Genomic DNA, 25254 nt, shown 5'->3' with positions numbered 1-25254 from the left:
AGGTAAAAAGAACAGCACCTTTGGGACTTGTTCTCACACTGTTAGGGCCAAATTCAACTAACTCAGTATGTTGCAGGGAGAAGGAATCTACATTGAGGCCTAATCAACCATTTTATAAATGTCATCTTTGGCTTTGCATCTGTTTGCTCAATTAACAAAAGCAGAAGAAAAAAATACAACAGAACAAATTTATTTGTTGAATTACCAAATGCTTTTATTAAGGTTCTTAAAGCATTAGCATTTTTCTTAACAAAGGAACATTATATCATTATCTTCGGGATTCATTTCAGAGTTCATCTTGAGTTTGTATTTTTAATGCTCTTAGCTTCAATAAAAAATAAAGATTGCAAGGTTTTAAGGTTAAAGGTTTTTTTTCTAGTTCATTTGCTGTCAGCTTTTGAAAATAGTTATAATACTTGACATATATTTAATTTGATATCAAATCTCTGAACCCTGATTTTAAATTTTACATTGTTGTTGTGTAATTATGGTAATGTATTCATTATTTTAATCACAAAACTTGCTTCATGAGAATTCAAGTAGTTTTTTTAGCTGAACATTAGTAGAGGGAATAGGTGTAATGGATTATATCTGCAGAACTGGAATTATAGATTAGTGAAAACATGAGGTACTATAGATGTTTATTCAAAGTTATTAGATTGTCTTGGGTATACTATGTGGTATATGACCCTATCTGAAAGCAAACCTTTGGTTTACTTAGTTTGATATGAGCTTCTTGCACTAAAATGAAGACATTTCTGTTAATCTCTGCTGTTAATGCCTCAGTTTTAGCCAGTTGTTTAAAGCACCTTTTTCTTTTCTCCCCATTTTTTCCAGACCACTAGGACAACAGCATTCCACTTCACCGTTGTTTATGTCTAACTGGGCACTTGCCTCATGACTGGAGAGTAGCCTAGCCTATTCTGGTCTTGTTCAGTCAAGGGATTGAAGTCTATTTTCCCTGAAATTGCTTAGTTTAATAGCACTTAGGGCATGTATTTGAGACACATGCATCTCATCGTTAGTTAGGTTTCTCTTTCTGTTAATGGATCTATTATGTACCTTTCTCTAAGTTCACTATTGATGTGGCATCATTTCACTTCTATCATGAGGAAAATTGTTTCCATAAATGGGAGTTCCCTACTGAATGCTGAGAAATAACATTTCATAGGGGAAGCACCTATAGCATCGAGATTTTGTGTGTGTCCTTTTGTTTATATTTTTTGGTTTTATGCTAGGCTGAACCAGAGAGATAAATATGAGAAGAGAAAACCTTGAAAAAAATGTATTAAGCTATAGTTGCACATTGTATGAGCAAATGTGGAAGTTGTTGTCTTTTGACACAGTTGACACATTTTATCTTGAAGCTTAGATGCAAGTTTGAGGGCCTTTAGTTACTCCTAAAGAAATTCTGCTTAGAAGTAGTACATTAGTGTAGTTATCTGAAGTGCAGACTGGTTGCTGTTTCTGGTTAGGACTTGCTAGTATCCTTTTATGAAACACGCCATGTAGCATTAATAGCTTGCACCACTTCCATACTTGAAATATGTTATCTATAAACTTTATGTGCTGCCAATGGGTCAGATGATGGGTTTTTTTTCTGAGGTGTTTCTAAGTGATATGAGGGTTTGAGTTACACTTTTTACTCTGTTGAGTTTCTTGATTCATACGCCTTGTGCTGCCTTTTCCCATGTCTTCCTATCAGCTGTTTCTGGAAGAAAATCTTAATGTTCTAGATAGAGTGATGTGCTGGCTAATGTGCAGACTGCATGAGGAATTGTGCATTGTTATCATGCAGATAATTCTTAACACTGAGGAAGGACAATGACCGTGGTAGAGTTGAGATCCACTTCTAGTCTTTGATTTCCACACCTTTTGATTCAGACACCGTGTTAGGTTTTTGTTCCTAAAGTGTGGAGCAAGCCCATTTCCCATATCCTTTGTAGTCTTTATCCCTTGCCCCCTCCAGTGCTGAACTGAACACACACTTTGTTTTTAAAAACCAAAGTTTCAGAGGTTCAGGAAATGGCATCCACCCTCCCCATCTCTTAAAGCCACTGTGGGACTTCTTGACTCACATACCGCAGACTAGTTAAGTTTTCAGGGTCTGTTAATATTTTTGTTGGCATGTGTTACCTTGTCATATAAATGGCACAGAACAGCAAGGAACACTGTAACAAAATTATGAGAGATTGTGGAAGGAGAGGCTCACCAGCAGAAGAGTTAACTGAAGTGATGGAGTTCGCCAGCAGCACATCTAAACAAGAGCAAGTCATTGAAAGTATATTCACTGGGCTTTTAGCTTGGATGCAATGTGCAACGGAGGTGGTAATATTAAACCAAACTGTTTGAAAAACATAATGAAATGATTGTTTCCTTTACTTAGTAATTTAATGCATCATTTTGGACCTTAGTATAACATTAAAGAATAGTAACAAACTACTTGAGAAGCTGGAATTGCTAGATACAGCCCAACAAAGCAAAGGCAGAGGCCCAGATGATGCTTACAATTCTGAAAAAAAAAATCCAGCCATATTAAATTCTATGTAGATCTTCAGCAATGTGTAACTCCCCTGGTCCTAATTTTCCAATGCATAAGATAGGGAGCTTTGTTCAACCTTTGGCAACTTTCTTTTGACTGTCAATCACACACAGAAAGTTGTGGTGGTGTGACTGTGTGATGTGGTCAGTCCCGTTTCCTTCATAACTTATTTAGCTTCTTTTCATCACTTTCTTTCTTGAGGATAAGCAATTAAGCTTTCCAAATGCTGCCATTCTCTGTGGTTTGATGATCAGCCACGAGGAAGGTGAAGTGAGTTTTGAGCAACTAAAAGCTGAAGCAAAGCCTTTCAGAACAAGGATTTTTCTTATTTTCAAAACAAAGTATTTTTGAGAACAGTTCTCCTCAGCTTTCTTCTGTTATACTTCCCAGAATGTAAATATTTTTTTCTGTGTTCCAAAACTACAAAATACCTGAAAACAACCAAAACCCAACAACTCAGCCATGTCACTAGGTTTATGATAATTCAGATTTGTAAGTTAAGGATATGGCCAGAAAAAATATTTTGTGAGGCAGACCTTAAAAACAAAGAAGTGGTGAAGGAAATGGTGGGGGTAATGTAGTAAGCTGGACACTTAACTGTGAGTTTTAAATCAATTCAACTCAGATCACAAGCATCCCATTGTGCTGATGCAGCTGATTTGTTTTCAGTAAAAATTACCTTTTCTTCTCACCCATCTAATTATTTGTGAACCAGACTGCTAATAAAGGTCTGGAAAAGTTAGCTGTTTGTTGCTAGCTTTCCAGCATTTCCTTCTGGAATTATTTTCCCATTATGATATGTTTTGCACTTGTAGTATTATAGTCTTTAAGATGAATGCTTCATTTCTTTCCACAAGTGAATAAAGATAGTCCTCTGTGTCTCTTAGGGCTACAAAGTGCTTTGAGAACTTATACAAGAATATCAACTTCCTCAAAGAGGACGGTGGAGGGAGAGGTACTGATCTCCTGTCTCTGGTGACCAGCAATAGAAAGAAAACACAGTGAAGGTGCATCAGGGGAAGTTCAGATTGGCCATTAGGAAAAAGTTATTTACTGAGCGGGTGGTCGGTCACTGGAACAAACTCCCTAGGAAAGTGGTCACTGCGCCAAGCCTGTCAGTTCAAGGAGTGTCTGGACGACACTTGTAGTCATATGGTTTAGTTTTAGGTAGTCCTGCAAGGAGCAGGGATTCAGACTTGAATATGTTTATGAGACCCTTCCAACTTGGAAGTATTCTATGATTCTATATTCTGCCTTGTAGGATCTAATATTTCATAATACAAGGCACATTGGCAATTTAAAAATAAATAATAATTACTTCATTGCATACAGTTTTCTTTGCAGTATTTTTTCTCAGTAATGTTGAATATTACATCAGTTTAACTTATATGGAGGAGCAAAGTGTGCTTTAAAGCAAATGAAGTTCATCTGTCCGGCGGGATTAGTAACTGCAGGAACAGTGGACTGTCCTGTGGGTGGTAGTAATGCTACGTCAACGAAGGCTCAGGCGAAACGGTCTGACATGGCTGACTGACACACAGAAATATTTTGAGTACCTAAGTCAGATGAATCAAGCAGGCTTTTCCTATAGCTGTACACAAAATCTGAATATGGTTTCCTATTGTGTGTATTTGTTAGGTGAAATATAGTATGTGTGTATACATTTTATATTGAAAGTAAGCTTCCGTTGTGATTCAAAAGCATTGTAAATGTATACTTGCATTAGTATAAAAACACTTGTATTAGATGCATACCTGTGAAAGGAAAATGTATTAAAATAGAATTCTAAACTTAAAATTAGCTCATGAATATTTTCAGTTGACATTTTATCACCTTTAATTTTGCAAGAGGAACATCTGAAATTATGTCAAAAAAAGATAACCAGATGAGGATAATAGCTTACTTTACATTAACATGTAGCACAAAAATCCACAAGGAATTAACAGCTATTTATGCTGATATGCGTTACAGTAAAAAATAAAGATATTAGTATTAAAATGTAAAAAATTTTCATGTTAGAACAGAAAAAAATAACTTCATAAAAGCCTTAATGAATAGTAGGGGCTATAAAGCAATTAATCTTATTAGGGAGGAAAACTCTTCCAAAAGACTAAGAGGGAACAAAGTGACTTTCCACTCTTTAGGAATGCTTGATAGTCCACTGGTTTTCTATCACTTATGTTTATCTTCCTGCTTTAAAATTATTTTAAAGTGTAAATTCTTCCAGTTTGAAAATTTTAATATTTTTTATTGTGATCATTTTAATTTGTTGTTCCTCATGGTGTTTGGCTATACTTCATCATAGGAAATTCAAGAATTTCATGGATAGCAGAAAGATGTGGCTTTTTTAAAGTGATACAGCTTTGTTTCATTAAAAAAGGGATAAAGTTATTAGTAGTTATTTTCAATGTATAAATTGAAAAATCTTAAGGATTTTTAAGCAGACATATAGCTTTAAGCATCTAAAAGGGTGTTAAATGATTAATTCTGTAAGTTTTGTGTCATCTTTAATTGAAAAACTTTGAGTTTTATTTATTTAAAGGCTGATTTTGAGTCTACTTCCTTTTCTATAATATATTCCATTGTGACGGTACTTGGCATGGCATATTGTGAAATGGAGAAAAATGCTAATCAATGAAAAATATCTTTAACTTTGAGTGCTAAATTTTTTAGAAGCTGTACCTCAAGAAAAGCAATTATCTGAAAACTGCTATTAAAACTACAAAATAAATTGTTATTTCCAAAATAAATTTAATTCTTTACCGTAGTTCAACATGATAAGCATTCTCATTAGATTTTTCATCTTTTATATATGTGACTAGAACTTTTTTTTATTATTTGATTTAAGGATAACTCTGAGAGTAGATGTCTTCTGAGATGTGGTGTTTTGCTTTTGTTAATTTTTTATGGTTTCTGTTGTTTCCAGTGATATACTTCTTCAATTCTCATTCTCATTGAGTGTGAACTCTCCAATTTTTATTAGAATCACTAACATTCTTTCCCTCTCTGTAGTCCCATTTTAAAAAGATTCTTCAGTAGGAAATATTTAATACTATATTTCTCTCAGAAATTCATATACTCTTTATTTTATGCGAATCCCAAATTTGGACCTTGCAAATTGGTGTTTATTCAGTTGCTGCACATACTAACACTAATGCTTTCTAGAAGACACTCATATCTTTAATGTGTTGCTGTCATTGTAATTAATTCATTCTTTTTGCCGTCTTTAATCTTGTGCTGGTTTTTTCAGTTTTAATAATAATATGCTCACAGATGAATGACTTCTTTTAAACTTTACTGTCCCCTTGACAGGATTATAACCTATATATAACTATATAATTGCATTCAAGAGAGGTAAAAGAACATATAGTTTACAAAATGATGCTCTCAAACTGAGGATATTCTAGAGCTTTGCTTCTTTCTGTAGTCCTAATTAGTTTCCTTGTGCATATATATTGTGAAAAATCTCATTTTCCCCTTGACTCCTCATAGAAAGTGCCAGTTGCAGTGTGCTTGCTTAATACACATACTTTCTGTATTTTATTTTATTGTTCCAGTTCAGTATTTACTCCACTTCTGCACATTGTTTAGTGGTATTGTGACAGTGAAGTTGTTTTATAACAACCATTAGTACTACTTCAGTGTTTAAAATAGCAACAGAATTATCTTAGTGAGCAGTGAATTGGGTGATTCCTATTAATTGAGCTTTTGAGGCCTGTTGATATTAAAAATGTGTGTGTAATTTTTAAAATATTGTTTAATATACATAAAAATATTATTCACTGACTTCAAAGACTGAAAGTTATCTGACAGAGAAGAAAAAGTAATCTTTACAAAATCACAGTATTGATCTTTACAGTTTCATAGAACTTTCATGGTGCAAGTGTTCAAGGGCTCTGGGCTTCAATATGCTAAACCTTTTACACAACTATCCGTATGAAATAATGTAAAAGTGAGAATTATCATTTGGTATCATAAGCACTGAGATAAGGTTTGTTTTCATGTATCAAATAACTGCATGCCTTTTAGATTTATAGATTTCAAGTTTCATGTTACCTTCTCAGTTTATATAGTTAAACACTGGGGGAAATATTAGGTAATACCATAGATACCCATATCATTTGAAAGATTTATTGCCCAACTTTTATTGTTTTTTGACTTCAAAGATATAGAGTGATAATTGTATCTTGCACATGAATTCAAATTTCCCAACAGTGTGGCAGCTATGAGGATGAATGTGAGTATTTCAAGTACTAGGCAACTTCATTACTGCCATTATTTAAACTGCATTAGGAAAGCTTGAGTTTGTCTCAAAATATCTACCTAATATATTAGAAAGACAATAATTTTGGTTCAGACATGATAAGGTAGATGCCAGTGGTATATATCCTTATAATTACTCCTTTCTTGGAAATACATATTTTGTTTGAAAACATTTTGGACCATGAAGGAAGTTATATATTTCAGACTTTTTTTTATGAGGGTTGCGGATTTATTTATATTGTTGTCTCTTATCTAACTATATTACAGTAACACAGACCAGTTTCCTAACAGGTGAATCTAGGTTTGCAAGTTTATAAAAAATTATCAGTTCCCTTAATTTTCATTTAGAAGTTGAGGAAGAGTTCTCGTATGGAATTGAATGTGTTAGGCTGACATATTCTCATTTTCTGCATTGACTTAGCTACACTTTCTATGTTTATTTTATTGCACTGATAGAACTGTGTATTGTACAACCTGAGCTAGTGCCAACATAATATTTCCAATAAGTTGTTTAATCACTGAGAAAATCTGCTTTCAAACTGGGCAATGCGCCCATTGCCAGTGTGCAGCGCTGGGTTAGAATATCTTGACAATTACACTGGTTGTGTTTAAAAAGCATCCTGACTCAAATCAGCTCTAACTGTTGGACAAGGTAGTTAAGTATGCCAATAACTTTTGAACATCATCAGAAAAGGACTTCCCTTTTTTTCTTGATCTATGGAGGCCATCAGCACTTTTTCCCACTTAATAGAAGTTTGTGTAGCACCAAGAAAAGTTTGCTGTCTTTGACATTTTCCCAGCTCCAGTTGATTTTCATTGCAAAAAGCAGAGCTCACTGTTGAGCCTACATTTTTTGGAGGAACTCAAAGCACTGACTAACCATATGCCACATAATTTTAACATATATATATATATTGCAGAGAGATACGTTCTTGATCATACTTTTATTATGAGTTCTGAAGAAAATAGTAAAGCAATTGGAGTTGTTTGTGATCTGTTCTAAAAGTATTTCTGAAATATAGAAGAAACATTATTCCCCTCTCTGTGTGGATAACATACCAGATATGAAGCTAATATATCATTCTGTTTTCTAAACAGTAAATTATAGAGCTGTCTCTACTACTTGCATGATGTTTTGGGTAAATCTTGCAACCAAAGAATCTGTCTTTTATTCTAAAATCCAAACTCCAGATATAATTATGGAGAAAAGGGCTGAGGAAGCAAAGCTAGCCTGTTTTGTTTTGATTGGACTAAAAGTTTAGACTTAAGTTCTCTGTGGTCAGGAGGCAGAGATTAAAGGGTCTGTAATTAGATTCAATACTCCATGTGTCTTAATGCCCAGAAAGGCCAAACCCTGTCTGCAGGCAATGGTAGTTGCCAGGATCATCAAAAATAATCCATAGATGCAAGTGAAAAGGAAATTATGCACGCTTTCTGAAATAGTTTGTTCTTACTTGCTCTGTCTTGTTTCTGTAAAAAGAAAGGATAGGGAGCCCTCAAAATATTTTTTAACAAGTAGAACTTGAGGTTGAAAATAAATGGTTTTATTTTTCAGAATGTCACTCTGAAAACAGATTATCTAGATCTCAGTATTCAAGTAATTTTTCATTTGTTTTTCCTTTTGATCCTCCTGTGCTATTAGATGTCTAGTTTTTTATATGTACATGTGTGTATGAATGGAGGGCAGGTGCATCTTTTGATTAATAGTTTACGCTGAATACTAATTAAGATTTTTGTTCCTAAAAATTTCCACATTTAGGTTCATAGTAAGAAGCAAAACAAAGCATTCTTTTGGTTAACAGTTGAGGGTAACACTTGAGGATGAGTTTGGTGCTGGTAACCTGCAAATGAAATAATGGTGCTGGAGGGTTCCACTCTTCTGCAGTCCAGCTGCCCAGCACTGAGATTGACAGGAGGCATGCTCAGAGTGCTCTTCTCTTTTACAGGCAAGTTAAAGATCAAAATAAGAAAGTAGCAAATCTGAAGCACAAAGAACAAGTGGAGAAAAAGAAGAGTGCACAGATGCTGGAGGAGGCCAGGAGAAGAGAGGATAATCTTAATGACAGCTCCCAACAGCTTCAGGTAACATAGGAATTGATTTAAAGCAATTTGGCCAATCAGCCAAGCTTAGCTGCCTTGCTCTCCACTATACCTCCTGATCCATTTTCACAGCTGTTACCTAAGAAACTTGTTATTGATGGTTTAAAATGACACATCTATCCGAGACCACTAAAAGAAAGCAGCTCCTCACAGCTTACTCCATTTTCATAAAAGGGAAAACAAGTTTTAACTGTCAACTTGGTTATGAAGTACATTGTTGAAATAATTTTATCGTTTCAGTATTGAGATTAGTATGGAATTTCTTTCTTCACTGCTTTTCTAATACTCTTTTTCTTTAGCTGTTTTGTATATTTTCCCAGCTGGTTTTACCTTATATTGCTGCCTTTTCTTCAGTAAATGAAAGATAAGTAAGTATTTTTACAGTAATTTGGAATTGTCATTGAGTAACTGGAAGACCGTGTTTTCTGTGTTTACTCATCCTTGTTTGATAGTGAAACCCTACTCTACCTCATAAACTCCTATTATGCTTATTAGTTGCTTTGCTTTATTTCTGAAATATCATGCTGCTGCCCCATAGAGTTATCTGGTTACCTCAAATCTGCCTAGGCATGTGAAAGTCACTGTTATGAAAGCAAGTCAAATATTTCAGTATGCTATATGTTGATAATCGGCTGTAAATGGTTTATCAAATGGTAAGTTACCAAGTGCTGTTGTGAACACGTTAAACTGTTGCCATGAAATAAAGCAAAGATACCGTGATGCTAAGTGGGGAGATAGTAGATATTTTGTCTGTTATTTCTTGAATTTACAAAAATAACTTTCCTCTTGGTGAGAGAAAATAAACATGGAAACAGTAATTTATCCTTGAAGTGTAAAAAAATTATTTTCTTAATCTTTAGAGAGCAAACCTTCTCTGAGGTTATCCTAGGTTAAATCCCATTTCTTGTTACTAGCTACATATCTTAATACATCTACAATGAAGACACAGAATAAATCCTAATAGTTCACTAGCAAAGATAATTTCCCCTCCATAATTTAAAGAGATACTTCTTTACTCTGCTCTGTGGAATTCCAGGGGGATAGCTTCAACTCTTTAGGAACTTTTGAAAGAACCACAGCAACATGTGTCCGTATGGAATGCTCTCAGATGCACCATTTTGTGGTTTTCCCCCTCAATTCCAGTGCTGTATGTGCAGAGCATTGAAATAGTTAAGTTCCGAGTGTATGAAAATGATTTCATAACTGCAGACTTTTTTCTAAAAGGCAGGGATGTGGGATTTCTACATCTGCTAATGGGTTTTGTGGCTGTAATGCTATGGCAATCCACAAGGCTCTCGTTATGTGGCAGCTTAAGTTTAAATAACACAATCCTCTTTGTATTAGTTAAACGTCTTTAAAAATTTCTACAGCTAATACAATATTTGGTTAGATTTCTAATCTGCATTTGAGTACATCTGTATTTTGAGTTTAAAAAGATAAATGGTACTTGATATTTGCCTTGTAATTATTTACACTGTGTATCAAATGACACTGTTCCACAAAACCATCTTCTTTGTTTTTATGTAACACTTTCAGATAGTAAAAGGTATGGCATTCTTTTCTGTCTTTTTTACCTCACAATTATTCTTTCTTCTTTCATTTTTCTTTCTTTTACACAAACTGAATGCACTGGGAAAAAAATGAAATTTGTTTTCTCTCAGCTCCTATTTGCTTGCTAAAATTGCTCTTTTTCCTTTTGTTTTACTAAACAGTAAGTTATGTAATGTGTTTGTATAACAACCTACAGCAATGGACACACAATGATAACTATTACTGTTAAGTCCTGGTAAAACTATTAAGCACCAGTTTCTGATACTTCAAAGGGATCGTACAGCTTCAGTGGCAGCAGTGAGGCAGCTTTTGCTCTGTAATTAGGTGGTAAACAGTAGTGCAGCTTTGTGTCAGAGTTCTTTAAGAATGTATAGCTGTCCTTGCAATGTACTAGCCAATTCTTTACTTACAGAGTGTTTTAGCAGTAGAGAGATCATGGATATAAAACTATAAATAGCATAGTTTGCATAATTTTAAATGTTTCCAGTTTTTAAATTTCAGAGTAATCAACTTATGCCTAGGAACAAGAAACAACCCATTGGCTCTTTAGAGGAAGCCAAGCTGTTTGGTATTTTTCTCTGTCTCCAGTGTTACTTTGTTGTAGGTTGGTGGTCTAAAAGGAAAGGTAGAATTGGGAACACAGATGTCAAAGTTTACAATTTAATTATCTTTACCTTTTTTACATTCAGATTTTCCAATTAGAGATGTCTCTAGACAGTACATACTTTTTTCACTCTGCTTCTGTTTTATTCTGCACTGATGTCTGTTGCTTTCTATGTAATTATATGCAAGTATCTCTGAGATTAAAAATAGACATTATTAAATGCATGTAAGAATTTAAGACTCAAGTGGGATGTGATACTCAACATTGAAATGTGTAAGTCATCATAGTATTAATATTACTTGATTTTCCCTAGTGCCTTTCCTGCTTTTGTGAACCTAATTGTCCTGTTTGGGTGGGCTCTACTTTAGAGTCTTTCCCCATATTCAACAGAAAGCTGAAGGGAATGCTTTCATTCACAGATGAAAAAAGTCTGTATGCTCTAATGAAAATATCAGGCTAAGGTAAAATATGGAGTGTTTAATGACAACTGACAGGTTCAATAAAAACTCTTTCCTTTAGAAGAGCCCTCTGCTTATAGCCTCCCTCTCTCAAGGACTGCAACATTTTGGTTTCCTGGAAGTGAAATTTACCCAGGACCACATTTCAGTTTGCTAGTTATGGAGACCTGTCTTCATCATAGACTCTGAAGGGCCTTCCCATCCATTGAAAAAAAAAATTAAACCTGAGAGGAACGTAGATCTTTTTAATTTTTTTTTTTTAATGCAACCATTGTTGGCTTTGGGGTCAGGACACACAAGCACCAATTTTGGATAATTTTGGTCTTGGTGGTTTTGGATGGAATTAATAATAAGGCATTATGAAATGCTTAAAAATATATGATCTGCATGTTCTTCGGTTGACCGTCTGCAATCCAGTCAAATAAACACACTCCCAAGCACATACTCCACTCCTCCTCTCTCTGTCCCTAACAGGCATGTGGTTTTTTTCTTCCTGAGTCCAGTAACAAAATGTTCATTTATTCAGAGAGCTCTGATGATGGAAATTTGGTATTTTGAGGAGTGGGGGAAGAATGAAAACCATAATGTCTCAGTTCTAGTGAGATGGATAAATGGCTTTCCAAATTTGTCTTTTCCTCCTGGGTTCCCTTTAAACCACGACTCCCCAGAGATCTGAGAGGTTAACGAGTGTCTGGTCTATAAGGAGGATAAAAAAACCCAAGCTGCTGGGCTGGAGTAGAAAATTTTTGCTTCAAGTAACTCAAGCTTGGCTATCGTGAAAAGGAATTGATATTCTCACTGTTCTTGGAAAGGTAACATTTACTGAAATTTCATTTTATTTGAACGGGTACTTGGAGCCTACACCTGGAAGGTAGTATACGTATTTTCTTGTTCTATCGCTCCAGTATCTTCCAGAGTTTTTAGGTGGAATTTTCAGCATATCTTGTTGCATAGAGTTGTATGCTATTAGAACTGTACTGCAGCAGCTATCCATCAGGCTCTAATTGCTGCTGACAAACAGTATGTCCAGAAGTTGTGTAAAGTATATTTGAATGCTTTAATGAACAACTGTAAAACCAAGTAAACATACATTTTTTTCTTATTTTTTCTCTTCTTCCACACCCAGTTTTAGACAATTTAATGTAAAATTCCTAATCAGTGAATTTTACACAAGTATATGTTGGTTGTTCTGTGTGATTATGTTTATTTTATCATATTGAGCATTAAATAGGAAAAATGTCTTTCTAGTGGAAATAAGCGAATTTTCAATCTAAACAAATGCCCCATGTTTTTGTTCAATAATGCTTTTACTGGGATCCAGAGAAAGCTTGATCACATGGTGTTGTGGTTTAGGCCCAGGAACAAAGGGCCATCAGCCATAAGTAACAAGGGCCTTTGAAATGCCCTAAATGCCCTAACAAGGAGGGCTCGATTGCCACTTATAGTCCCAGGAAAAACAGACAAGACTACTCACTTGGGAAAGGAAACGGAAATTCATGTGGTCCACCATCAGCCAAAAACATAAAACCCCAAAACATAACAAACAGAGAACAACACGGTGGTACAATAATGAAGAGCACAACCAACCCTTTAAGACCACCTTCCCCCACCTTTCCCATCTTCCCAGGCTCAAAGCTCTGATCCTGGTGACTTTATCTGCTTGCTATTGATGAGGCACCATAGCATGTACACAGGGTCCACATTAACATTGAAAAATCTGAAAACCTAGTGAAGCCCAGTACATCTGCTCTTAAATTACTGAAGAATATCCTTCTGACGTGCTGTGATTGAATCTTGAGGGTAAGGTGGCTGACATTTTTTCACCTGGTCTATTGATGTTAATATCATGCTGTCGTGGTTTAATCCCAGCCAGCAATTGAGCAAAATGCAGCTGCTCACTCACTTCTCTGCTTCCCAGTGGGATGATGAGTAGTGAAAAATATTTAACTTGTGGGTTGAGATTAAAACAGTTTAATAACTAAAGTGAAGTAGAATATAATAACAAATTGTTATTATTAATAATAGTAATAATATTAATGGAAAGGCATATAACAAAAAGAGAAATAAAACCCAGGGGAAAAAAAAACCAACAAAAAAACAAGTGTTGCCCAATGCAGTTTCTCGCCATGCACTAACAGATGCCCAAGCAGTGATCTGCCCCTCCTGACCAACTCCTCCCAGTTTATACACTGGGCATGATGTCCTATGGTATGGAATAACCCTTTGGCTAATTCGAGTCAGCTATCCTGGCCATGCTCCCTCCCAGCTTCTTGTGCACCTCCTTTCTGGCAGAGTCTGAGAAACTGGAATGTCCTGTTAGCAACAACCAAACCATCAGTGTGTTACCAACATTGTTCTCACACTAAATCCAAAACACAGCCCTGTACCAGATACTAGGAAGAAAATTAACTCTATACCAGCCAAAACCAGGACACATGCCATGATGAAAATCGTGGTTTGTCACCTTTTACCGTTAGCAAAGAGAGAGCATGTTTCCCTAATTAATCTATGAACTTGCTTTTGGACAGTGTGTACAAAGCTTCTGAAGAAATAGTTATATTTAAAGAAAAGCTTGTGAAACTTGAAGCTCAAGATTTCTTCCTTTGTAGGCATCATAAGCTTTGAAGCAAATTGGTTATGCTAGTTAGATGGTGTTGCATGTTTTCCCAGGATAAGTGAATTCCAAGTGCTGAATTCCTGGCTAATTTCTCTTCCATATAGACCACTGCCATATCAGATTCCAGCCTTGCCTGCCAGCTGAGCAGAGTGTACTTTCTTTATCCCTTGGATAGCACAACTCAACATGTTAAAGTCCATGAAGCTGTCAGCTACTCCACTTCAGCCTGGTAGAAATCTATTCTTTAATGTCTTCTTGCATCTGCAGGATTATTCCATAGACAGTCTGACACATCAGGCCTGTGTTTTCTCGTTGAGCTCAGATCTGTCTCTTAGAATTATTCTGATCAAAATGTTCTTTTTTGCTCCCCTCCCTCTCCTGATATTTTTTAGACATTAATTACATGAGGGAGAAGTTTTGGCCTGCCTATCCCTGGATAATTCTCTGTGCTGCCCAGCCTTGTTAAGTGTTAGTGTTCCATGAGCCTGACTAGGTGCCATTAGCACTTAAACAGGTGACTATAATTCCACTAAGTGGTGTATTCAGTTCTAGGTCATCCTCCTGTCCTCTAGAAGAGAATTCATTATTGAAAGCACAGAAAGGTTATTAATTTGCTGTCCAATTCAATTTTTGAGAAATTTGTTAGCATTTTTTGAAGGGATAAGTTTTTTCTTGTCAGTCACCATAAAGGATGAAGCAACATTCTTATGCATTCTTGATAATCAAGCTAAATGTCATTCTGAGTTCAGAGATGCTGTGAGTCAGTTTTGTTCTGACTGTCTCAGTATTACATAGGACTTTTGTTACAGTGCAGCAGATATAAACAAATATATACTCTAAAGAGCAATCTTATCTCATAAAAAAATGAAATGGAACAAATCCATACAAATTATTCCTCCTATTTTATTTAGGCTAAGTGCAACAGTAGCCGGTAGGTAGTTTTGGCATCAGCTGACCCTTCAACCCTTTCTCTGAGACATTCCATGACAGCAGGCTATGCATTAGAAAACAGAATATGCAAATGCAGTAGAGACTTTAATATGCACTATGATTCATTAATGATGTTATATTCCAGTAGCAATTTTAATTTGCAGAAGCTTTTGCAATATATTACAGAAAATACAACATTCCACAAGCATTGCATTTTATACTTATTTGGAGGGTTGCGATTTTCAGCACAGTGTGTGCAGCTACTGTAGACATAAGCAAATATTTAACCCTGGCAGATGCTTCAAGGAAAAGGTATCTCTTGTTCTTATCATGTCGTAACTCTCCTTGTCAAGAGACCTTTTCCTGACTTACCTGAATGCTTGCAAGAAATTGCAAAAATGATGACTTTTTGTGACTCATGGTGAGGGGAAGTTTCTCAGAGGGAGTTAATTTGAATTTTAGCCTTTTTTTTTTTTAAGAAATTAAAAATTCATAATTAACCATTCCTGGATACCTGTACTTTTATGACGTAGAAAATGCCATGGGTTTCGCTAAAGTCAATTGCCTGGTCCTGTGCTTAGGCCACACCAACCCCCAGTAGTGCTACAGGCTTGGGGAGGAGTGGCTGGAAAGCTGCCAGACAGAGAAGGACCTGGGAGTGTTGGTTGACAGCTGGCTGAATATGAGCCAGTACTGTGCCCAGGTGGCCAAGAAATCCAATGACATCCTGGCAAGTGTTGTCAGCAGGAGTAGGGACGTGATCATTCCCCTGTAATTTGCTTTGGTGAGGCCCCACCTCAAATGCTGTGTCCAGTTTTGGACCCAGCTCTACAAGAAGGACACTGAGGTGCTGGAAAGGATCCAGAGGCACGCTACCAAGCTAGTAAAGGATTTGGATCATGTCTTCTATGAGGAACGGCTGAGAGATCTGGAGTTGTTTAACGTGGGGAAAAGAAGACTCAGGGGAGACCTTATCGCTCTCTACAACTACCTGAAAGGAAGTTGTAGTAAGGCGAAGGTCAGTCTGTTCTCTCTAGTGACAAGCAATAGGACAGGAGGAAATGGCCTCAAGTGGCGCCAGGGGAGGTTCAGGCTGGATATGAGGAGGAATTTCTTTCCTGAAAGGGTTGTCAGGCATTGGAACAGGCTGCCCAGGGAAGTGGTGGAGTCAGCATCCCTGGAGGTGTTTAGGAGACGGTTGGATGTGCACTTAGGGAAATGGTCTAGTGCGTGATAGGGCTGGGACAAAGGCTGGACTCAATGACCTTAATGGTCTCTTCCAGACAAAACCATTCTATGATTCTGTGAATAGACAGGCTCACTTTTGTACTTTTCAATACCTGTATGAAGTAACAGAGTAGTTATAGACCTCGCTGATGTAGTCTTCATTTGTAATGCTCTCTAATGGAAGAAAGACTGGTATTTTCACCGTGTTAATACCTTAATAATTTTTATCATTGAACGTCACAGAAAAGAGACTGGATGGAAATACTACTTCATTGACCAGTGGAGGAATACTGCACTTTACCAAACATCAGTGTGTAATATGAAATAGCAATATCGTAAAATTAAGTTTTTGTATAAAAATTACACTGTTGCATTTCCATTTAAGTAGGACAATAGAGCAGATAAAATTGAGTTTTTAGTTAAAAAAAAATGTTTCTTCCCATCTTCATCTGTTGAAGTCATAAAATACAACTTTATTTTGAAGAAGGACATGAAGGCTTGCTAACAGATCACCAGAAAGCAAACATGACAGGTAGGAAAAATATCTTGACAAACATGAAGGAGTGAAGTCCTCCTCAGGTCCTATCCTTAGGAATGTTAGTCCTCTTATCCTTTCACATGTAGATCTGATGGACTTTGCAAGACAGTAATTTTCCATTTAAAGGAAACTCATCAAGAGAGGTTTTTATATACATTAAGCCTTAAGAGTATTTAGCTGGGTTTGCTTCTAATACAAGTTTTCCCAATTTTTTGTACAGAAATCTTAATTTCTCTAGATAGTTGCATAAAGAAAGAGTATAGAGTCATATGGGTGATGATTAAACAAAGTATAAGTTTATCTCTTCCATGTCTTAATTTTCTTGGATTTGTGTTTTAGAATTATTACAAGGTAAACTGTGAGCCACGAGCAAACAGTAAATCCATTTCTTCTGATGTTTACAAGGTCTGACTAACTTCATTGTTGCTCATGTGTGCAGTGTTGCATGTTGAAGCAACAATAACAATAATATACTTTTGAATGTGAAAGTGATTTGTCTCAGAAACAGATTCATCTGTTGTTATATGAGTTCTTCAGCTGAGTTATTAAAGAAGGAAGATGCAGGTTTTCCCTTCATCTAAAATAGAGTACACATTTTTGAATATCAAAATAAATATATGACCTTGTTCTTAGATTTGGTATGGTAGTTCCTATAGTGACAGAATCTGTCATTCTACATGATCAATGTTTATAATGTTAAAGATATTGTTCAGTAATTACCTTCTGTCTCTGACCAGAAGAGTGCACTGCTTACAGAATACTTGTTACTTTAACATTTACAGAAATGAGGCTTGAAGAGCCTTGTCATTTGGAATGGAGAAGTATATTGCTGGATAGACACTTAGCCATCTGCTCTATTTGTTTTCACTTTATGGTGTAGTTTGCCATACATTTATTATGTTCAGGTTAAAAGTATTCGTTGTCTTCACTCTTTTAAAAAGATGAACTGTTTGACTCTGTCTTCTTATATAACATAAAAATGCTCTACAATTGTGAACAGACAGCTGGAAAAATTTTGTGAAAGTTGCTATTTACAACTAACATTAGGCAGTCTCCCAATTATCCCAGTATTTCCGTAACTACAAATTGAGATTTGTAGTGAGAGAAAGCCATTATATGGCTTGAGAGTTTTTAATAGAGGAAAGAAGACTCCATCCTAACATTTCTCTGTGATCCATCAGGAATATTTTTCTCCAGACACACTTTCACCCAGTCTTTTCTGCAGAAACATTAGGTGTCAGTGGAAGATAAAACCTGTTATTTGTACTCTCCTGCCTGTTTGGCAAAGAGCAGAGTTGGTACTCTACGATATGCCAGAAACTAAGTACGGCGAAGACTGGACAGCTGAATGTGTGCCAACAACCTTAAGCACTAGATACTTTTTGCATGGATTTATTTTTTTTTCCAAGATTAGTATCAGAGTTCAAACTCCTTTCCTAAAAACTGTCAGAGAGATTAATGTAACTGTTGACAACATGGTGTGGTTCCTGTGAGGAGGTCTCTCCTGAGAGTATAAAACATAGAGGGCCAGATTTAAGCAAAACAATAGGAATACATTCAAGGGGAAGAACAACTCTCTTTTCATTTCAGTGTCTTATTTCATGAGCCTGAGAAATGGCAATAAATTAGCATTTTTTCTCTCTTCTGTTTTTTGAGGGTTTTTTTCTACTTGCTGTGTTGAAAATGATTTCTAAGTCATTTCTCCCCAGAAATAAATATGCCCAATTGCTGCAACTCATTTCATAGTCTCATTGTTTAATAAAATTGCTGTTCTGCCATATTCTTGTTATGTCCAATAGAAAAGGAAGGAGATGGGTGATTATGGAGACCTAAAAACAAACAGAATTCATATTTTATTTTAAAAAAATAGTCCAGGTGGGATTTTTTTTTAGATCTATACCTATGGCAACAATTACTTCAGCATTTCCTTTAAAATTTTCTTCTAATTAATTTCAAGTAGTAATAAGCTGAATTCACTTCATTCTGATTCAGTATTATTCCTCGGTCTTGCTTACTAAGCTGCCTAAATTGTTGTCATCCTTAAGCTATCTTTTTCTTTTCCTATAGAAAGAAACCTATTCTGTCTTTAATTGGCACTTTTCCTATTAAATTTTCTTCTTTGACTAAAATTTACACACTCTTAGGATATATCAGAACAACCAGTCTTACTGTGATGTGCAAATATTAGCTGGGATTGAGGCTGAGGCTGCAAATCATATATTCATAACTGACACAAAGTTGCAAAATACTAAAAGCATCAGTCCCTTAAGCTGTTGAATGTTGAGGTACACTCAAATCTGAATGCACGTAGTGGGAAAAACTATTGATATCATTTAGTCTTTTACCAAGGATTAAAGGAGGATGATCTCAACATTCTAGAAAATGTCTATAGTCAGTTAAAATTAATGAACAAATTCAGTTTAGGGTATTGTGAGGGTTTTGTTACTAGAGTTTGAATTCTTTTTAACTCTTGGTGTCTTCTAGGTCAGGTGGTTTTCAAAAGCAGGGCATGAAAAGTAAGGTAATAAAAGCTAAAGGAATTCAGTGTACCAGCAACAGTTATCCATGCCATTATAGGGCACAGCTTTCTTCTCCATGCCAGTCACCATCTATGTGCTTCTGTTTTCCCTCTTTTGAAGAACTATTGAGTATTCTTAAACTGTAAACATTTTTTTTTTCCATCTCAGTGCTGTGGAACAATTAGGGTTTTGTATGCTTAGGTAATGTATCTGGTTAAAAATGGCAAATGTCATATTTTCTGTAAATGAGACTAAATTTCACTAAATTTCTTAATTCTGTTTATTGATTTATTCAGAATTTTCAAATGAAAGATAACCTAAATAACCCCACAAGTATCTCAGAACTCTTAACTCATGGATGAAATAGCAGATGAAACTCAGTACGAGTACATACTAATACCTGTCAAGAGAAACAATCTTAAATGTATATATACAGTGATGGGTTCTGATCTAGCTGTATTACCATAGGACAAGAATCTTGGAATTAGAATAGATATTGTACTGAAAATATTATTGGTTAGCCAAGCTATTTAAAAAAAACCCACCAATGTGGATAAATATTAAATGTCAAACCAGAAAATACTACTGTGTATCAGCAGTGCATTCACCTCCTGAGTAATGTGCAATGATGTGAGCCATCCAGCACAGAAAAGATACGGCAAAAGTAGAAAAGGTAAAGGAAAGGAAGAAGATAGAACACATAAGGACAAGCTTCTGTTCAGACAGATATTAAATAAATTGAAACAGTTGAACATGGAAAAGAAATGAGTGAAGATAAGAGCTAGGGAGTACATTTTCCAGCTTTGCAGGCTGAGAACAATAGATGATCATTTTGGAATTTTTAGGGCTAAAGAAAAACAATAGCTATTTTTCCTCTTTCTTTTGAACTACTCAGGGCTTTTATGGAAACAACTAGAATTTCCTACAAAGAAGTGAGAATCTCTCAGAATGTGAAGAGTTTCCACTTCTCATCCTTTTGTGGGTTTATGCCAGTGAATTTAAATGGTAATTTCTATGAATATTGTGATATGTTGCCTGTTCAAATGCTACTATCAGAGTAACACTGAAAATACAGCAAGAAGCTTTTCTTTTCAATATTTTCATTTCAATATTTTCAAACTCATTGTTTTTTTATGATGCTAGTATCTAAATGTACAATTTTTATTTTTTTCTTTTCAGTATGCTGTTCTTACCATTTGTAACGAACAGGTTTCATGTTCCATACATATGTATAAATTGAAAGCTGCTGAACACCAAAGTCATTCTGTTCTTCATGATGCTTTCTTGGTGAAATTTTTAAACCTTTCTGTTATTGTGGCCAAGTAATGTTTATTTCCTGTATTAAAATGCATCCTTAGACTTTAGATACAATGGTAAAGCTGATCATTTACTGATAGAGGTATTGAGAACAGAAGCCATTTTTCAAAACTTAAAACAAAATATTTCCCTAAGCTGCTATGTGTATATTTGATTAGTAGCTGAATAAGACAGATCTTTTCCTTGAAATTAACATCACTTGATGCATCTGGCTTCCAGGAGGATTGGAGCATCCCCCGGTATTGTGAGAAATAGTGACAATTTAATTCTGACGTGAGATTGTTTTGGTGATCTCTAGTTTGAAGTTGGGGAGATAGGAGAATGTTTGTGTGGAGTGAAAGTGATAGTGTTGGGGATTTTTTACATTAAAATGAATAGTGGTTAGCAACAGCTATCAGACTGTCAGTCCTATCCCAGAACTGATGGCTGCTTTAATGGAAGCAGTCCCTAGCAGAAGTACAATTGCTACTCTACTATGATGAAAATCAAGAAAGAGGCATCGGAGACTAAAATAAATGTATGAGACCAGAAATGATTGCAGGAATTCCCTGTGCAATTGATAAAGTGGGAAAGATTCAATGACATCAACTGCTGAGTAAACACTTCAAAAGTGGTGCTTATATCACTAGAAATTTTTGTCGTATGTTCAGCTGTGACAGAGGGAAGACAAGTGAACTTTTGTCACTCGCTGTTCATGTGTGCTTGCTTCTGCTGCTTTTTTATGCTGAATGATTGAAAATGAGCAAAGAAAGGTAAGTCTGCTGTGATATATTAGTACAGTGATGATGACAGGACTGACATTAGCAAGGAGAGTTCATAGAAATAGGGCTGTATCAAGGGAATAATGTATGGGTTTGAGCTTCATATTAATAGTGCAGTTAGTTAGAACTGACATTGTTTTTTGCTGTAATCCAGTATCAATTTAGGAGTCTTGAGTCATAATGCTGATTTATGTGTGAAGAAATCTTTTTACAGTAACTTTTCCCCTGTTAGTCTCTCAAAAAAAAAACAAAAACAAGAAAACAAACAATCAAAAAAAACCCAAAACCACAAAAACCACCATAACGATTACAGATATCCATTGCTCTTGCTCACTTCAGAATATATTCACAGCTGTATTGTCAGCCTCGGGTCTCATTCCAATAGTCTGTGCAGTGACCCACTGTGGTTAGATAGAAGCACAGTCCCTGTAGGTTTTAAAAAAACACAGATGTGGTAATTTACAACAGCTGAAGCAAAATGTTAAAGCTGTTGGCACCCTGTGTGAGCTGCTAAATGGTAAACCTGGTTGTTAGTATTGGCAAGGCACTGTAGTCTGTCTAGGTTGTTGCTAATGAAAACTGCCTATACAAAACCAACACACCTAACTGATTGCCGTGTTGGGAGCGCCAAACTTAGAGTAACAGGAAAGAAGTGTCAAAAGCATAGTGGTGATGAGGAAGAGATGTTGCCATTTTCTCACAGGAGGAATCATAGAACGGCTTGGGTTGGAAGAAACCATAAATATCATTTAGTTCCAACTCCCCTGTCATGAGCAGTGACACTTTCCACTAGACCAGGTTACTCAAAGCCCCATCAAACCCAGCCTTGAACACTTCCAGGGATGGGGCAGCCACAGCCTCTCTGGGCAACCTGTTCCCGTGCCTCACCAGTCTCACAGGGAAGAACTGCTTCCTAATATCGAATCTAAATCAACCCTCTTTCAGGTTGGAGCTGTTAGCCCTTGTCCTATCACTACATGCCCTTGTTAAAGTCTCACTCCAGCTTTCTTGTAGGCCTCTTTAAGTACTAGAAGGCTGCTGTAAGGTTTCCCTGGAGCCTGCTCTTCTCCAGACTGAACAACCCCAACTCTCTCAGACTGTCCTCATAGGAGAGGTGCTCCAGTCCTCTGATCGTCTTCATGCTCTGGACTTGTTCTAACAGGTCCATGTCCTACTAGGCCTGTGGAATAGAGTTTTATTTTCTTCTCTTTCCTCTCTGTTGTCCTTCAAGAAGTGTATAAATAATGTAGATTGCAATGGAGTTTCTCTTTAGTAGCAGAGAATGATATTGGAATTGCAGATCTTTATGATGCACATGATTCAAATAAAATTGATTAGGAGCCTTTCTTATCATTCCTGTTCTGTGATTACCACAAGATCTGTATATTTCAGGTTGCTCCTGATGTTGAACAAAACTGCTATATATTTTGGAAACACTTTTTTGAAAGTAACACACATGAGTAGTAACACATGAAATATCATGGAAGAAAAAAAGTATGAATGGCTGTAGTTGTTCACACTTTTTTTAGACATGCTATATAACTTTCAGAAACATTATGCAAGGTTACAATGTATACAAATGTATACAATACATTTGTAGCAGTTTTCAGGCAATAATAGTCATATTCAGAAGTTTTGGAAAGGACTATATGTGTTCTAGAAAAAGACTAAGTGAAAACTTAAGTATTTCTCTAAACTTTCACTAAGATTTTTTTTTTCTCCCCTTTCCACTCCCTTTCTTTTAAATTAGATCCATTAATAGTAATGTATACACACCTGGATGTTATCTGTTGCAGTCTATCCTCAGAGTTGATATACATGTTCCTTTGTGACCTGATCTAGGTGAACCTGCTTCTGCAGGGGGGTTGGACTAGATGATCTCTAAAGGTCCCTTCCAACCCCTACCATTCTATGATTCTATGATTTCTTCTCTGATTTGCATGGATTTGGGTATATGTTTTTTCCCATGTAAATATATTTTAGAGAAATACGATTGCATATTTTGCCCTTCAAATTATACATGGGTCACATATGGAAGATTATTTACATCTTGATACACCTCGAAATTATTCCTTTTGTGATAACTGCTCTTCAGTGGTAATGCCGTTGTATAGCATTGTCATTTTCTCTGCATTTTTTTTGCTGCTGTTGCTGTATGACCTGTATGTTTAAGAACAGAAATGAATTCATGTAGCTCCAGAGGTATGAATTAGTTCTGTATTTATTTTCTTATCACATAGAGGAGAGCATTTTTTTACAGATGCTTACCATTTCAGTTAGCTTTTATGTAAGTAGTCTTGATACCAACATGTTTACAATTATACATTTGTCATATTATTTTACAGACATGTTTTACTTACTTTATTTTTATTTCTTCCTTAATGAGGTAGTTAGCCATGAGGACTTTCTGAAGGAAGAGCAGCTACCTGCCTGGTTTTATTTTTTGTATTTTATTAACTTCTGTAGTTTAGCACTTTTAATGATTTTCTTTCAAGTGGTTGTCCATAAATTGTGCATCCTTCCTGTTTATACAAGAGAAGATATTTTTGTCAGCAGCATAATTTATATTTATATTGAGGATTCTCTTAAACTGTAGTAATGATACTCAAGGGACATTACTGTCTGAACAGCTATCCATTTTCTACTTCTCTATTTCAAAAGAAAAATTCACTGACCTTTTCTCATAAACTGGTGTCTTCCTTATGTTTTCCTGCTTTTTTAACTTGTGCTAATTTTGATGCTGCAGTGATTCAATTACATTTATAATATCTGGAAAATAAATGTATCTATTTTTTCTTTTTCTTCTAAATATATATTTTTGTTCTTTCTGCAACTGATGATCCATAAGTGTATGCATATTCTGGATGTACTTGTTTTCTCTTTTTCCATTGTGGTGCTCTTAGGAGAATGTACTCATTGCCTTCTACTGTCCTTAGTGTTTTTAAGGCAGCATATGCAGTGCTGTGGCCAATTTGTTGCACTTCCCTCTCAACTCGTAGTGGAATGAAATTTTTCTAGTGCAGTTTTTCTCCTTTAGTCTCCTAAAGTAGTAGTTATTTTTCTGCATTTATGCAACTTGTCAAGCTTGAATTCCAGTCCATGTGTCTTACTTGGCAGACACAATTTTCCAGATGTTGAAATATGTTGTCCTAATAAGATAGTCATTGTGCATCACAGATCTGAGCTCCCCAAAGATGAGGAAACATTGGTCAAAGGGGTCCTGCGTGGCAACTTCTTTCTCTTCAGCTTTCAGACTATTTCAGACTATTCTTTCAGGAACTCAAGATAACTACATATGCTGTTGCTGTACTTAATGAAAAAACCCCCTTCAGTCACTCTCTGAGAAATTTCATATAAACCTAATAGTTGGGTATACTCAGCTTCTCCCTAAACAAACAGAGGTTTCTTCATCACAGATAACCCCTGATACTTCAATCCTTTTACCAACTGAAGACACCAAAACAGCTGTATGCAACATTGATGATATTAGTATTAGCATTTGTGGTTATTTGATAAACTGCACTGTTTGTTCATGCCCAGCAATATATCAGTAGCAATTGTTTGAATGATTGTATGCCTCTCAGTTACTTTGTTTTCAGACTCTTTAGTACTGGATCTGTGTTAATCTGTGGTTTATGCTACATCTTGATACCAAGCTATACATAACCTAAAGGGTATTTCCTTCTTCAGGAGTATATTAAATCATCTTTTATTCTGCTCATCAAGACAGAATGCTTTTATTTTTTTGTATTGCCATCTTATTCAGGAAATAGTAATGAATATGATATACCATGGACAGATGTTTTGTATGAGTTGCACAGGGACAT

At 35.8% G+C, this 25254-nt stretch overlaps 1 protein-coding gene across 3 annotated transcripts in view; it reads left to right on the top strand.

The window, feature by feature from the left end:
- ERC1 (ELKS/RAB6-interacting/CAST family member 1) overlaps nucleotides 1-25254 on the top strand; it is a 300129-nt gene that overhangs the window by 150533 nt on the left and 124342 nt on the right. For all 3 annotated transcript variants that reach the window (XM_062010118.1, XM_062010103.1, XM_062010110.1), the window contains one exon: nucleotides 8752-8887. In XM_062010118.1, coding sequence (XP_061866102.1) covers nucleotides 8752-8887 — 136 coding nt within the window. The remainder of the gene's footprint in view (nucleotides 1-8751; nucleotides 8888-25254) is intronic.

The sequence above is a fragment of the Colius striatus genome, chromosome 1 (assembly GCF_028858725.1).
Source record: "Colius striatus isolate bColStr4 chromosome 1, bColStr4.1.hap1, whole genome shotgun sequence".
Taxonomy (NCBI): domain Eukaryota; kingdom Metazoa; phylum Chordata; class Aves; order Coliiformes; family Coliidae; genus Colius; species Colius striatus.
Note: the sequence above shows the minus strand (reverse complement) of the source record. Positions and strands in the feature narration are given on the sequence as shown.